This window comes from Trachurus japonicus, chromosome 24 (assembly GCF_045865225.1).
Source record: "Trachurus japonicus isolate A0001 chromosome 24, Traja_1.0".
Classification (NCBI taxonomy): domain Eukaryota; kingdom Metazoa; phylum Chordata; class Actinopteri; order Carangiformes; family Carangidae; genus Trachurus; species Trachurus japonicus.
In genome coordinates, this window is record NC_140930.1 from 15,489,845 (window position 1) to 15,507,439 (window position 17,595).

General features: G+C 40.1%; 1 protein-coding gene across 2 annotated transcripts in view; it reads left to right on the forward strand.

Annotated features, from left to right (window-relative positions):
- The window catches only part of cd2ap (CD2-associated protein), a 93,999-nt gene that overhangs the window by 24,729 nt on the left and 51,675 nt on the right, over nt 1-17,595 (forward strand). For both annotated transcript variants that reach the window (XM_085770378.1, XM_085770376.1), the window contains exon 3: nt 4,679-4,856. In XM_085770378.1, the coding sequence (XP_085626504.1) occupies nt 4,679-4,856 (178 nt within the window). The remainder of the gene's footprint in view (nt 1-4,678; nt 4,857-17,595) is intronic.

Consider the following 17,595-nt stretch of genomic DNA (forward strand, 5'->3'; position numbering starts at 1 on the left):
AAACACTTATCATTAAAAACAAATCACCAACATTTCCATGCTGTCAAGATGCAATTTATGTATTATCAGATTTTTGTTTAGATGACTGAATTATTGACATTTTGACCATTTCATCACAACAGCTGCCCGGGCACTGGCTCACCTGAGTGGATAAATGAAGCTACACAGCAGGTTTCACTACCAGCTAATTAGCTCAGTGAGTTAGGAGCTGGTTCTCGGTGTCAGAGATTGTGAGTTCGAGACCCAGCGAGGGAGAAGATGATGATGATGACAGTTTGAAATGGCAGATGTCCTCAAGCTATTTTGCTGTCTAAATGCAATTTATGTATTAACAGATTTTTGTTTAGATAACAGAAATCTGCGTCCACAACAGCTGCCCGGACACTGACTCCCTGAGTCTATTTGAGAAGACACACACCATGTCTCACTTCCAGATAATTAGCTCACTGAGTTAAGCGCTGGTTCTTGGTGTCAGAGGTTGTGAGTTCAAGACCCAGCCAGGATGATGATGATGACAAATCAAAATGTCAAATGTCCTCAACACGAAACACAAGACAATTGTCCTAATGGTGGCATCACAGCAAGCTTCTAAATTTAAAAATCCAAATAGCTTGGACTGGACCATCTGCGAAGGCTCCTAACATCTTAAGCCTAGGTTATACTTTCGCCTGGCTCCGTTGGCAGTTGGCGCGCGCACCTCGGCAGAGCGCACAGGCGTTTATACTTGCCGCATTCACCGTTGCAATATTCGTAGCAAAGACAGGGGGCGGTAGATAAAAAAATACAATAGGAAGTAGCAGAAGCAACTAAAAACAGAGAAGAAGTAAGCAGGATTTCTCCTATAGCTCTACTATTTACCTTAATTAAAAAGCTCCGGTGTAATTGTGATAGTTAACTACATGATTTGAAAACCAACCGTCCTTGCAACATCAGTGTAGTAGTTATATAACGTTATCGATCGCTCCATGTATTGATTTTTCGCCGGCTTGTTGTAAACAGATGCACATGGAGGAGAGGAGGGACCGGATTTGCATAGTTCCTCGAGTTCTGGGTCATTTGATGGTGTTTATAACTTAATTACGAGTTGTACAAATGCTAGAGCGTACCAGCTCAGCCAGTCTTCCCTCAAATTCATCCATTTTGAACCGAGCGACACTCGCGCGGCGCGCGCCAAGTTTCAAAATCCTGGAGGTGCGCGACAGCGCGACGCGCCAGCGCGCGACGCCGTCGCGAGGTGCGCGTTTACGTCATTTGTGGCGCGCGAGCCTCGCGCACTCGCGACTGCGTCGAGCATAAACCAGGCTTTAGGCTCATAGTAGATGTTTGACAAATACATATCATTATTTTACCTCAAAAACTGATTTTTCTTTTTCTGCCTACAAGACAGTGAATGGCTTACTCAATTTGTGAAGCCACTGTTGAACTGCCACTTGTCAATTAGCTCAGTGCGATAGACAACAGTCTTTGGTTCCCGAGGTTGTGGGTTCAATCCTCAACTGATGCAAATTGGACACTATAAGGACAACTGTCTTGTCTTCCTATTCTCCTGTTTGTTGCTCAGAATTGCCTAAATATGCCCAAAAGTAGCCCGGACCCGACCCATCGCTGCGCAGCAGCTATAATTTATTTTTTTTTTTTTTTTAACATATCCTGTTGGTGATTGTTTAGATAGATAAATAGAGCTGAGAAAAAACAAACCTACTGATTGGTATATTTACAGTAAAGTGCACACACAGCGTTTCTTAGAGGTCAGTTAGAAAAGTTCACCACCTCAGGCCGTAGACTGTCAAACACAAGAAGAAACTTTGTCTTTGTTTGCTGAGCATGCTGGGAACCCCCCCCCACATTTTGCATCCTCAGTTTATTTGCAGTCTAATTAACACCCAAGATGTGTGGCTACAGTAAGTGGAAAATAGTTTGTAGGTGTGTGTGTGTGTGTGTGTGTGTGTGTTAGTGTGTACGTATACAGTGGTGATGTGTGGTCACACTCCTCAGCGTTGTCAGTGAACAGCACTCTGAGCTGAGAATGGGGAAGTAACACATGTGTATTTGTTTATTGTCTTCTCACATTGGACAGTTTTGTGCAGCAGAGCTGTGGATCTGAACCTGAGGCTGTGAACTTCATGTATTGTGTCACTACACACACACACACACACACCCAGCTAGACTTCCTCTCCAGTGAAATTGCAAAGTCAGCGTGTGTGAACTAGGAAGTGGATGGTCAACTGGATCATTGTTTAGCTCCGCACACACACACACACATACACTTGTAATGTCATTTCCACAGCTGGAAACCACTGAGTTCCAGTCCGATCTCTTCTGGTCTATTTGAGTAATAGAAAGTCATTTCTTTATATAACAGGTTCATTTGAAGATTTAAGGTGGATATAGTGATTTTTCTGGGTTGAAGAGCTACTTTAAACTTCAGTCTCCACTGAGAGACCTGGATTGTTGGAAAGGTCACACAATGTTTTTTCAGGTATCTAATGAAGAGATAGCAGAATGACTGCCACTTATTGTCTTATCTGAACTATTTGGACTTAACTGCAGCGAGTTACGGCGGTCTGAAGTGAAGTCTAAGGTCTGAGGAGACGGTCCAGCTGCAGAGAGCAGGGCTGCACCACCCTCCTGTCCTCCTGTCCTCCTGATCACAGCCGTATATCACTGGTGGACTTCATGTGACAGGTTTTCTTTGACAGTCCAGATTTCCAAACCAATAAATACTGTCATGTGAGTCAGCTGTAAAATCCTTTCTGACATCATTGTTCAGAGTTAGTTGATTAGTTTATTACCGGTATAGAGAGCCTAAGCGGAAGCAGGAAATAACGGTCACCATGGGACCTCAACTCGGAAAAAGTCTCCATGTAAGTGAACGGGAGTCAAAGTTTTATTTCGTGATCCGACTGAATTCTGCCATGAGAAAAAAATATGACCTCTACCTGTTTAAAACACCACGTTTCAAGAAGAGAAATCAGCAGTTCCGCTTAGGCTCTCTATTCTCTGACTTTGATTCTTAATCATGCTGCTTTTGCGCCAATTTTCATCACATCACATCACAGTACATGTTTTAGTTTTCACCAGCATTAACTTTGGTCCCAGCATGCACTGTGCTTATTGGCTCACTGATTCTGATAAGATTTATTCACAGACATCGTCAGCTAATGAAAGGTTATTAGAGAAAGAAAACAGTCAATCAGATCAAACAGATAATAATATTATACAAGTCCCATGGGCACTTAAACACATTGACATGAATCATTGGTCATTCATGTGTCAGTAATGTCACATACATATTCAGATTGTCTCAGAGGTAGAGGCTTCAGGAAACCTGCACTTCTAGTTAATTGGACCCAAAGTTACCTGTAGGTTTGAATGTGTGTGCGTGGCGTGTCCATATACATCTGTACACTTGTCATCTATTACACCGGCAGTATTTAGTGAAGGTGTGTTGTGGACTTTGTGCTGTTGTCAGGGAGTTTCCCAGGCTGGGAGAATGTGGTAGCTGTTTTACGGCCTCGCTGTGTGATGTAATTGGGATCATTAGCAATAGCTGGATTTAGCATGAGTGGGCTGTAACTAGCACAATGCTGCATTGAGCACCGGTGGTGGTTGCCATAGTTCTGGTTTATTTTGTGACTTTGTGTGGCTCACAAGAATCCTGTTCACACACTGTTCACTTCCCCTATCTTGTGTGAAAACGATGCATCTTGATCGTTTCCCCTTTCTGTCCAAACAACGACTTGGTGATTCTCCTCCTCCAGTAGAATGGGGTCTCAGGTGGCTGCCTCCTGTCGGAATGTGTATTTTTGTGAGCATATCTGTCACATCACATGTAGATGTTGGAGATATGTTGTTGTCATTGTGACACAAAGTTTCTCAGTTTCTCTGACCACATCCAGAGGCGGTTTGTTGACCACACTGTGTGTTTGGCTGCAGTCCCAAAGGGAACAATGGGGTTTTTGGGGTTAGATTTTGCTGATCCAGTTACAATCCACTGACACAGAGTTCACATCCTCCCTCACTTACTGAATGAAATTCAGGATTATAGGTTGACATCAGAAAATGCTGTTTATGGTCAGTGGTCAGAAGTAAACCTGATAACACCAACAAAACACTAAGACACCTTTTTAAATTGTGTCTTCTAAAAATAAAACAATATGAAATGAAAATAAAAATGAAAAATGCTGATGAATTGACTCAGTAGTTGACAATAAAACAATGAAATAATGTTATTTCAAGTTAAAATTTTGCATTTTCATTAGGATACATGGTCATCCAGTGGCAGAGCTTGTGAAGAAATAAAAGGATAAACACATAACAGCAGGTTTCTTTGCAGTTTTACACAAAATACAAAAGTTATTTGAAGAGTTGACTAAAGTCAACTTTTCTTTTGTTTGAGCGAAAGGTAAAGATGGGTTTCCAGCTTTATCTCATTGTTTGGAAAAATCTTTTTTTTTTTCATTTCCAAATCCAGATCTTTATTGTATTGCATATGGCAATAACTGTATTAATTGTCATTGACAAACTTATTGAATAAATAGTATAGGCTAAGCAGTAGACTCCAAATGTGAAATGTTGTTTTCCATCTTGTAGTTAGAATGACTGTGATAATGAAGTATGCTGTTGTGAAGACAGAGTGAGAAAATGCTCACTGCTTAATATTTGTTGTGTGTTTTAGGAATTGAAGAAGGATTCCAAAGAGGTCAAGGAAACCAAGAATGAGGCCAAGGAAGAGACCTTCCAGCCTCAGAGGAGAGAAAAGAGCGCCGGGAACGTGGCCAACCTGGTCCAGAGGATGAGCACCATCGGCATCCCCACCGGTGGTTTCCAGCCTCAGCCGCCCGCAGCTGCAAGGAGTAAGATTTAGTAGTTTGAAGTGTGTGTGTGTGTTCAGATGTCTGTTCGTACTAACACTACTGAAATACAATGACTCAGTGCCCAGTCCACATACACACCTGTTTATTGCAATAGTTTAAATGCACTTACATGGTGTCACCCTCTAGAGATTCTGTACCATCCATCAGCATAAGATAGATATAGACATAGATGTAGAGCCTTATCACTGCTTTCAGAAAATATCTGTTATTCTCAAGGACAACTCAGGAAGTCTTACAAAGACTGAAAGAATGAGGCAGTTTGACATCAGGCAGATGATTGGTGGGATGTTGGTAGATGCTAATTAGGGCCACGGGCAATCGCACCGGGCACTGATCCCTACAGCTATGAAATAGCTGCAGGGATCAGTGCCCGGGCGAAGCCCGGGCACTACTGTTATTGTGTGGATTTTTTCTTCTTATTATTAGTGTGAATGCAAAAGGCATTCACACTATTGTTATTCGGTTCGGCCATTTTCTTTATTAGTGTGACTGCTGAAGCAGTCACACTATTGTTCTTCTGTTTGGCCATTTTCTTCCGCCTTTTTACGGTCTTCTTCTAGTCCTTCATACTTTGTGCTATTTCAACAATTCATATATCAAAACGTGCAGCTTTTTTTGAACTTTATCGGCATTACTTTTCTCTTTTTAACTCTTTATACTTTTTAAAATATTTAACTTTTTCTGATTTTTTTCAGCTTTATAATGTGGGTGTATTGCGTCTAACGAGCAGAGCCAGAGTGGTGTCAGAGTGGAGAGAGGCAAAAAAACATTCTAGAGTTTTTCTGGCTAAACTGTCAGCACGGCCACAAATTAAACTCTAGACAAATTATTTTCTCCAGTTTTGTAGCCACACTTGTCTTCTGGCTAAAATTCTGGTCAAAAATGCAAAGAGACTTAGATAATAATTTAAAATATTTTTTAAATGCAGCCAGGGAGCTCTCTGCTCTCATTCAGCTCAATGTATTTTTTTCACAGCAGCAGGAGAAGGAGCTCAACTTTGTAACTTGCTGTTAGGTGCTTTTTAATTCATTTTAATTCACCAAAAAATAGTCACAGGTCACAAAAAAGTCCTCTTCTTACTTGGTGTGGCTAATTTATACTAATTTCTCTTTATTTTAAGAATCATTGAAAAATCTCACATTCATCAAAGTCTCAACCTCTCTTCACCACAACTGCACTGTAGTATAGGGGTTAGGGTGGCCGTTTGCCAACCCTAAGGTCACTGGTTCGAATCCAAGGGAAGAACTCTTGTTATGTTATGTTGAATTCTGCTCTCCTCCACCGCCTTCAATTGGTTACAGGTGTTTGTTATCTCCTTGATTACTCATACCAGTTTGCAGCACATCATCACATTACAATGAATGACAACAGTCTTGAAAGCAGTGTGCTCTCTGTAGCTGAGTGGCAGAGTAAAGGCTTAATGATCATAAGGTCATGGGTTCGATTCCTGCCTCAGTCATTTCACATCATTGCTTGACTTTTGATTCCGATTATTCAGCTGTCATTGGACAGTCTTTGATTCCTGATAGTATAAAGCTCATTGTAACTCAGGTTCTCTGCACATTTACAAGCCTAATGTAACTTGAGTTCAGTGAGCTGGAGCCCAGCCCGAACTCACAAGACGGGCAGGCTTGCAGGCCTAGATGTGGTGTTGCACAGATGTGACAGTGACAGTTTCCTCATCATTAATCCTCATTATTATAGTAAATGAGGTTGCTCTTCAATATATTTCCAAATTTAAATAAAGGTTATAATAATAATTAAACCTGGGCTATCATCCTATCCTTCCTCGTTCATGTTGTGAGGACAGGACAAAGTCTCTTGGACATGAGAGGTGGGCAGGTGCTTCTCTTGCACTCCTTCACTCACCCACTCTTGATTGGCATATAAATGAATGTTAAATGAAAATAAAAACTAGTTTGGAAATAATTTAAATTTAAATAATATAGGTTAATATAAAGTATTTTCTATTCTATAGTGACTACAGCTGGCCAAAATTGGCCCCCAGCTTATCATGCCACACCTGTCATGTCTTAGATGTTATGAGTATTTCATGATACAATGTAGCCTAATAGTCTATATTGTTGTGTCTAGGGGTGTCCTCAACTCAGAATTGTGTTTATGCTGAATAGAAACTTCAAGTATTCATTGTGTGACCATGATATGATTACTTGTTTTGCAAAACATCAACAAGACATTATAACATCTGAACTGTTTATGATAGAGACGAGCTGTAAACATCATCTGAATTGTGAGATTATCTACTTTCGCAGGCTCCTTGAGTGGTGCCTCTATGACAAGGGACCGGGTGCGTGTAATCATGTGGTGCAGGAACAGATGCAGAAATTTTTCTGGTCTTCCATTTTTTTTAACAGATTGGCTATTTTACAATATACAGTCTGTCACAAAAGTTCTTCATATGGCTCAGAGTTGAAAGGCTTGGCAGCTCGGTGTAGCTGTCAAGGTATAATAGGTATAGCTCACCTGGTAGAGCAGCTTGCACTGTGAGCAAGGACTATGCTCCAGTCTGGGATCAAATCCCAGTGGAGAGTTTTACACTAAATGCGCTGAATCTGTAATTATACAATGTCCAGCTGTCAGCAACCGGGGGGTGGGGTGCGAGGAGGTGGCTGGGCGGGTGCAAAACAGTGCAGTCTCCGCCCACCCCCCAGAGGTGAATTGCTAATGTGCATGGCTAATGAGCTGGTTTTAAAATGGCCGAAAAGGGTCGGGGGAGTGAGACTTTAAGCATCATTGAAAAATCTCACATTCATCAAAGTCTCAACCTCTACTTCATTGGAAGTGTTGGAATGGCCTAGTGGATAAGGTTCCTGCCAACCAATCACAAGGTCACAAGTTCAAATCCCACCTGAGCAGTCTTGTTAGTGTCAGCCACTTTGACCTTTAACCAATACCACTTGGTCTGGTCACAAGATCAAACTTGATAATGCATATGCGCCCCCATCTATTCTCTTTACCTCTTTCAATCTTGGTTTATGTTAACATGTTTCTTGTTTATACCACTGCACTAAGATTGATTTGCACTGGAACTACAGCTTTGGGCTAGTTAACTCCAGAGTGAGACAGAGTGCAGTTCATCAACAGACAACAGTCTCTGCAACTGTGTATACACTGGCCTAGAGGCAGAGTGAAAGTCTGCTGATCATGAGGTTGTGGGTTCGATACCTACCTTGGGCAACCATTTGTATGGTGATCACTGCTTGCACTATTTGCTAATTCTGCAACAGCGTTCAGCTGCTTTCAGCAGTCACACGCATTTCCATCAGGAAATGATACTTTATCTAGTTTTTCTTCTTACTACTTTCCGCCTTTCTACGGTTTTAAACTAGTCCTTCATACTTTGTGCGATTTCAACAATTCATATATCAAAACGTGCAGCTTTTTTTGAACTTTATCGGCATTACTTTTCTCTTTTTAACTATTTATACTTTTTAAAATATTTAACTTTTTCTGCTAATTTTTTCCCATAGGAATGCATTGAAAACATCTTCAAACTTTTAAAATTTTCTTACTACTTTGAACCTCTAAAACGTCAGCATACTTTCTCCCACAGACTCCATTTGACTTTTAAACTGTAGACGAACTTTTAATCTATTCACATATTACTCAGCTTATTGATATCTTCAACAGTTTTTAGGTATTTGGCTGTTTTAAAATCATTAAAATTTTCGACAAAATCCAACTTTATAATGGTTGTGTATTGCGCTTAACGAGCAGGGCTTAGAGTGAGTGACATCATCGTTAGAGTGAGAGGGATCGAAAAAACATTCAGGATTTTTTCTGGATAAATTGCCAGCATGGCCACAAATTAAACTCTAGACACATGATTTCCTCACCGGTTTGTAGCCACACTTGTCGTGTCTCATCTGATGTGCTCAAAACAGCAGACAGACTTACAGAATTGTCTCAATGAGCCTAATTGTCCAGCTAGACCCGCTCCAGTGGCTCATCCACTTCAATAGAAAAGTAGGAGCTGATTTTTTTTAGAAAAACAGAAATGCCCCCCTTTTCTACCTTGCGACGGCAAGAAAAGTTTTTGCCCTACAAACATTTAATGCACATTGGCTCGCTCAGGAGGGTCTCCTTGCCCCGATGGTCAGGAGGACCACATTCTGATAAGAGTTACGGTTCTCTTTTTCTGGGCTGTTTTGGGAAGCTGCACAGAGCTCAAATCTCTCTGCTCTGCTCTGCTCTGCTCTGTGTGCAGTTGGTCCAGCTGTAGCGGCCAGCTCGTTATCATGTCTATTAATAGAACAGGTCAGGTGCAGCCTGGCCGCTCGTTAAGATGTTTTTAAACACAGCCCCACACACACACATGATAAACCAGACTGACAGAGGATGTCCACGCACAAACACAGGCATCACACTCACACAGACAGACACACACAGACACTCACACACAGTCACACATGCACGCATACACAAACAGACAAACACACAAACACAACACTGTTCCACACAGTAAAATGTAAGCATGGTAGTCGCCATGGTAACTTCTGAGGGCAGGCTGCCACACAGGTGTAATCAATCAGATCATTAGGGAGAGAGGAGTTCTGTGGCGCTTATCAACAGTTTTACTTTCTGCACATGTACACACAGACAGAGAGACCGTCAGACTCACACACCCAGACACACACACACAGGTTTTCAGCTCAAATTCATCAGCCTCTCAATTATTTTATACTTTTGATGTAAACATCTCCAACAATTTATATTTTTCTCATGAATTTCAGTTCAGACATTTAACCTTTCCACCTCTATAAATAGTAGTGTAATTCCAGGTGGAGCCTAGGACATAGGATCTATCTATCTATCTATCTATCTATCTATCTATCTATCTATCTATCTATCTATCTATCTATCTATCTATCTATCTATCTATCTATCTATCTATCTATCTATCTATCTATCTATCTATCTATCTATCTATCTATCTATCTATCTATACCCCTCCCTATTTGTTAACCCCTCTGATCTATCTATCTATCTATCTATCTATCTATCTATCTATCTATCTATCTATCTATCTATCTATCTATCTATCTATCTATCTATCTATCTATCTATCTATCTATCTATCTATCTATCTATCTATCTATCTATCTATCTATCTATACCCCTCCCTATTTTTTAACCCCTCTGATCTATCTATCTATCTATCTATCTATCTATCTATCTATCTATCTATCTATCTATCTATCTATCTATCTATCTATCTATCTATCTATCTATCTATCTATCTATCTATCTATCTATCTATCTATCTATCTATCTATCTATCTATCTATCTATCTATCTATCTATCTATCTATCTATCTATCTATACCCCTCCCTATTTTTTAACCCCTCTGATCTATCTATCTATCTATCTATCTATCTATCTATCTATCTATCTATCTATCTATCTATCTATCTATCTATCTATCTATCTATCTATCTATCTATCTATCTATCTATCTATCTATCTATCTATCTATCTATCTATCTATCTATCTATCTATCTATCTATCTATCTATCTATCTATCTATCTGTACCCCTCCCTATTTTTTAACCCCTCTGATCTATCTATTCTTTCTTTCTTTCTTTCTTTCACTCCATTTCTGTCTTTTTACTTCTTTGTTTGCTTGATTGTTTCTTTCTTTCTTTCTTTCTACTCCTTTTCTCTTCCTTTGTTTTTCTTTCTTTCTTTCTTTCACTCCATTTATGTCTTTTTACTTCTTTCTTTCTTTCTTTCTTTCTTTCTTTCTTTCTTCAGCTCATTCAGCATTGCATTCACACCATTTCCATTCTTGGAAATGCTTTTTCTAGTTATTAGTGTGACTGCTGAAGCAGTCACACTATTGTTCTTCTGTTTGGCCATTTTCTTCCGCCTTTTTACGGTCTTCTTCTAGTCCTTCATACTTTGTGCTATTTCAACAATTCATATATCAAAACGTGCAGCTTTTTTTGAACTTTATCGGCATTATTTTTCTCTTTTTAACTATTTATACTTTTTAAAATATTTAACTTTTTCACAAAAAATCTCACATTCATCAAAGTCTCAACCTCTCTTCTTCACAACTCCACTGTAGTGTAGGGGTTAGGGTAACTGCTTGCCAACCCTAAGGTCACTGGTTCGAATCCAAGGGAAGAACTCTTGTTATGTTATGTTGAATTCTGCTCTCCTCCCCCGCCTTCAATTGGTTACAGGTGTTTGTTATCTCCTTGATTACTCGTACCAGTTTGCAGCACATCATCACATTACAATGAATGACAACAGTTTTGAAAGCAGTGTGCTCTCTGTAGCCGAGTGGCAGAGTAAAGGTTTAGTGATCATATGGTCATGGGTTCGATTCCTGCCTCAGTCTTTTCACTTCATTGCTTGACTTTTGATTCCAATTATTCAGCTGTCATTGGACAGTCTTTGATTCCTCATAGTATAAAGCTCATTGTAACTCAGGTTCTCTGTGGCCATATGGTTAGTGTGTTAGGTGTTGTGCTATTTCAACAATTCAAATATCAAAACGTGCAGCTTTTTTTGAACTTTATCGGCATTACTTTTCTCTTTTTAACTATTTATACTTTTTCAAATATTTAACTTTTTCTGCAAATTAAACTCTAGACAAATTATTTTCTCCAGTTTTGTAGCCACACTTGTCTTCTGGCTAAAATTCTGGTCAAAAATGCAAAGAGACTTAGATAATAATTTAAAATATTTTTTAAATGCAGCCAGGGAGCTCTCTGCTCTCATTCAGCCCAATGCTGAGAGTTCTACACAACATGCCTATGTCTGTGCTCTCTGTGGCAAAGTGGCAGAGTAAAGGTTTATTGATCATGAGGTGATGGGTTCGATTCCTTACTTTTTTTTTTAAGCAGAAGCCAGTGATCCTCTTATCAAAGGTTTTCTTTACCCCTCACATACTGTCTCTGTCTGTAGCCTAGTGGTTAGCTTGCTGGTCTGGAGACCTGAAGGTTGCCGGTTCAAATCTTGCCTCAACAACAATTACAGTGAATTATTTTCCCAGTTGTCCTCTGTTGACTTCTGATAACTTGCTTCATGTTGAAACTGCTGCTCTCAGCCTGAAATTCACAGAAATTTTCATTCTAAGTCATTCAAGCTTGACTCTCAAGCTTTCTTGATGTTGACAGTGTGCAGATCATTAACAGACAACAGTCTCTGCAACTGTGTGTGCACTGTGGCCTAGAGGCAGAGTGGAAGTCTAATGACCATGAGGTTGTGGGTTCGATTCTGACCTTGGTCAAACATTTGTATGGTGATCACTGCTTGCACTATTTGCTAATTCTGCAACAGCGTTCAGTTGCTGTCAGCAGTCACACCATTTCCATTCTTGGAAATGCTTTTTCTAGTTAGTGTGAATGCTGCAAGCATTCACACTATTGTTATTCAAATCTTTATACTTATTATTAGTGTGAATGCTGGAAGCATTCACACTATTGTTATTCAAATCTTTATACTTATTATTATTATTATTATTCTTACTTCTTCCACCCTTTTTCAGCAGTTTTCTGCTCCTTCATACTTTGTGCTATTTCAACAATTCATATATCAAAACGTGCAGCTTTCTCAGGACAATATTGCTATGACTTTTCTCTTTCATACTATTTATACTTTTTAAAATATTTAACTTTTTGTGCAATTTTTCTCTCATAGGAAATACATTGAAACAGTCTTCAAACTCTTCAAATCTTCTGCTTCATTCAGCCTCTAATAGCTTCAGCATACTTTCAGCTACAGACTTCATTCAACTTTTAAACTGTTCACAAACCTTTCAACTATTCAGCTATATCTCAGCTTATTGATATCTTCAACAGTTTCAGATATATGTATAGTTTTAAAATCATTAAAATTTCTGACAAAATTCAGATTTAACATGAAAGTCAATGGGACGGAATGTTCGGACGTTGGCAGTTGGTAGAGTGACAGAGGGTCTAAAAATCCTCTCACATTTTTCTCTCTATCCTGTCAGCACGGCCACAGATTACACTCTACACACATAATTTCGGCCACGTTTGTAGACAAGCTCATCCTTGATCTCTTCATGTGCTCAAAAAACCAGAGAGACGAACACAATTTAAACTGGGAGCCTCTGAGTGCAGCCATTTCCCTCTCTCCTCTCATTGACTCCCATTCAAAAGTAGGCGCTGATTTTCTAAACGTCCCAAAGTTTCCAACCTGCGACACAATCAACAATTTTGACTCTAGAAACACCAAAGTGACACGGACGCGTTCAGCAAGGTCTTATGGTTCGGAAAATGTAAACCTTTTGCTCGTACTAAGTACAGATTTGTCGTACATTAGATCTGTTTGAGGGTGTCACAGAGCAGTTAAAGCCTATGGTTAAAGCTGCCACCATGCTGTGGCATGGTCTGTCTGTCTGTCTGTCTGTCTCTCTCTCTCCATAGATAAATAGATAGATAGATAGATAGATAGATATCTATCTATCTATCTATCTATCTATCTATCTATCTATCTATCTATCTATCTATCTATCTATCTATCTATCTATCTATCTATCTATCTGTGGGTGTGTGTCACCCTCTCTATCTGTCTCTCTCTCTTTGTCCGTCTGTCTGTCTGTCTGTCTGTCTGTCTGTCTGTCTGTCTGTCTGTCTGTCTGTCTGTCTGTCTGTCTGTCTGTCTGTCTGTCTGTCTGTCTATCTATCTATCTATCTATCTATCTATCTATCTATCTATCTATCTCTCTCTCTCTCTCTCTCTCTCTCTCTCTTTCTCTCTCTCTGTGTCACCCTCTCTATTTGTCTCTCTCTCTTGTTCTCTCTGGGTCTGTCTGTCTGTCTGAAATGATATTATTCATACTATATACTATAAACTTCTAAATGATAATAATTATAATCCCTCCCTTCCTCCCTCTCTCTATCCTTCCCTCTCTCCCTCCCTTCCTCCCTCTCTCTATCCTTCCCTCTCTCTCTTCTGTCTCCCTCCTTCCCTCTCTCCCTCCCTTCCTCCCTCTCTCTATCCTTCCCTCTCTCCCTCCCTTCCTCCCTCTCTCTATCCTTCCCTCTCTCTCTTCTGTCTCCCTCCTTCCCTCTCTCCCTCCCTTCCTCCCTCTCTGTATCCTTCCCTCTCTCTCTTCTGTCTCCCTCCTTCCCTCTCTCCCTCCTTCCCTCTCTCCCTCCCTTCCTCCCTCTCTCTATCCTTCCCTCTCTCTCTTCTGTCTCCCTGCTTCCCTCTCTCCCTCCCTTCCTCCCTCTCTCTATCCTTCCCTCCATCTCTCCCTCCCTCTCTCTCCCTCTCTCCTTCTCTCTATATCTATCTATCTATCTATCTATCTATCTATCTATCTATCTATCTATCTATCTATCTATCTATCTATCTATCTATCTATCTATCTATCTATCTATCTATCTATCTATCTATCTATCTATCTATCTATCTATCTATCTATCTAATTATTATTCTTACTTCTTCCGCTCTTTTTCAGGATCTAACTCCTCCTTCATACTTTGTGCTATTTCAACAATTCATATATCTATCACACACATTCTCTCTCAGTCTGTCAGTGTCACACACACACACACACACACACACACCGATGGACACACACTAACTACCACACACACACACACACACACACACACACACATACACAAAAATGGACACACACTCACCATACAGACACATCCAACACACACACACACAAATGGACACACACACTCACCATGCACACAAATCCAACACACACACACACAAATGGACACACACTAACTACCACACACACACGGACACACACTAACTACCACACACACACACACACACACACACACACACACACACACACACACACACACACACACACACACACACACACACTTCCTACAGTTGTCTGACTGTTTTGTACCTCTCTATCTTCCTGTTGTAGTTGATGGACTCGTTGCTGTTAATTTTGTTCTTTAGCTATTTAAACTGAAAATACACATTTCCCCATTTTGGTCATGTTGAACACATTGTTTTACACGTATCCTAAACTACTGAGGCTCTTCTCAACCATTTCACACCATTAAACCCGCTGTTTACATGTTCTACTCCTCAGCTAATGCTCGATCTATATTCTTCAACAATGTTCTTCTGCTGTCAGTTTACAATGTATTTCAGTAGGCATTAACTTTTTTCCTAATTCAGGAATTTTTCAAACTCTTCTTTGACAATTCAAGTAATTTCCAGCCATTTTATACAAAGTCTCACATCTTCTACTTTTAAATATATTCTCAGCCATTGCTTCGGCTATGTTAGTGCTGGTTCATCAGTTGTCCTTCCTGTCAGGTTAGCTGCAGATTTCAACTATTTAACCATTACATTTAAACATGCAGAATTTCAATGTTTTCTTCTCCCTTTAGCATTTCTACTGCTTTTTACCTTTAAAAAAGCATTCATCTCACACTACAAGTTATATGTTTCAGCTTTTTCCCTCCTAGGGATGAATAAAGTATTCCTCTACTCTCTACTCTACTCTACTCTACTCTACTCTAGCATTAGTCTTTTCAACATTGCTTTAGCTGTTTCGTCAACTAATTTAGCATTGATTCAACAATTTCTTCAGCTCATTCAGCATTGCTTCTGCAACAGCGTTCAGCTGCTTTCAGCATTCACACGCATTTTCTGCAGGAAATGCTATCTTTTTCTAGTTATTATTATTCTTACTTCTTCCACCCTTTTTCAGCAGTTTTCTGCTCCTTCATACTTTGTGCTATTTCAACAATTCATATATCAAAACGTGCAGCTTTCTCAGGACAATATTGCTATGACTTTTCTCTTTCATACTATTTATACTTTTTAAAATATTTAACTTTTTGTGCAATTTTTCTCTCATAGGAAATACATTGAAACAGTCTTCAAACTCTTCAAATCTTCTGCTTCATTCAGCCTCTAATAGCTTCAGCATACTTTCAGCTACAGACTTCATTCAACTTTTAAACTGTTCACAAACCTTTCAACTATTCAGCTATATCTCAGCTTATTGATATCTTCAACAGTTTCAGATATATGTATAGTTTTAAAATCATTAAAATTTCTGACAAAATTCAGATTTAACATGAAAGTCAATGGGACGGAATGTTCGGACGTTGGCAGTTGGTAGAGTGACAGAGGGTCTAAAAATCCTCTCACATTTTTCTCTCTATCCTGCCAGCACGGCCACAGATTACACTCTACACACATAATTTCGGGCATGTTTGTAGACAAGCTCATCCTTGATCTCTTCATGTGCTCAAAAAACCAGAGAGACGAACACAATTTAAACTGGGAGCCTCCGAGTGCAGCCAGTTTCCTCTCTCCTCTCATTGACTCCCATTCAAAAGTAGGCGCTGATTTTCTAAACGTCCCAAAGTTTCCAACCTGCGACACAATCAACAATTTTTACTCTAGAAACACCAAAGTGACATGGACGCGTTCAGCAAGGTCTTATGGTTCGGAAAATGTAAACCTTTTGCTCGTACTAAGTACAGATTTGTCGTACATTAGATCTGTTTGAGGGTGTCACAGAGCAGTTAAAGCCTATGGTTAAAGCTGCCACCATGCCTTAAAGCCACCAGCCAACAGTTACATGGTAACCTCAACATGGCAACCTCAACATGGCAACCTCACCATGGCAACGTCACCATGGCAACATCACCATGGCAACGTCACCATGGCAACGCACACACATTCTCTCTATTTGACTGTCTGTCGGTCACACACACAAATGGACACACACTGACCATACACACATATCCAACACACACACACACACACATGGACACACACTGACCATACACACATATCCAACACACACACACACACACACACACACATGGACACACACTGACCATACACACATATCCAACACACACACACACACACACACATGGACACACACTGACCATACACACATATCCAACACACACACACACACACACACACATGGACACACACTGACCATACACACATATCCAACACACACACATACATGGACACACACTGACCATACACACATATCCAACACACACACACAAATGGACACACACTGACCATACACACATATCCAACACACACATGGACACACACTGACCATACACACATATCCAACACACACACACACACACACATGGACACACACTGACCATACACACATATCCAACACACACACACACACACACACACACACACACACACGGACACACACTGACCATACACACATATCCAACACACACACACAAATGGACACGCACTGACCATACACACATATCCAACACACACACACACACACACACACACACAAATGGACACACACTGACCATACACACATATCCAACACACACACACACACACGGACACACACTGACCATACACACATATCCAACACACACACACACACACACACAAATGGACACACACTGACCATACAGACATATCCAACACACACACACTGACCATACACACATATCACACACACACACACTCACACACACACACACACACACACACACACACACACACACACACACACGCGCACACACTTTTCCTACAGTTGTCTGACTGTTTTGTGTGTACCTCTCTATCTTCCTGTTGTAGTTAATGGACTCGTTGCTGTTAATTTTGTTCCTTAGCTATTTAAACTGAAAATACACATTTCCCCATTTTGGTCATGTTGAACACATTGTTTTACACGTATCCTAAACTACTGAGGCTCTTCTCAACCA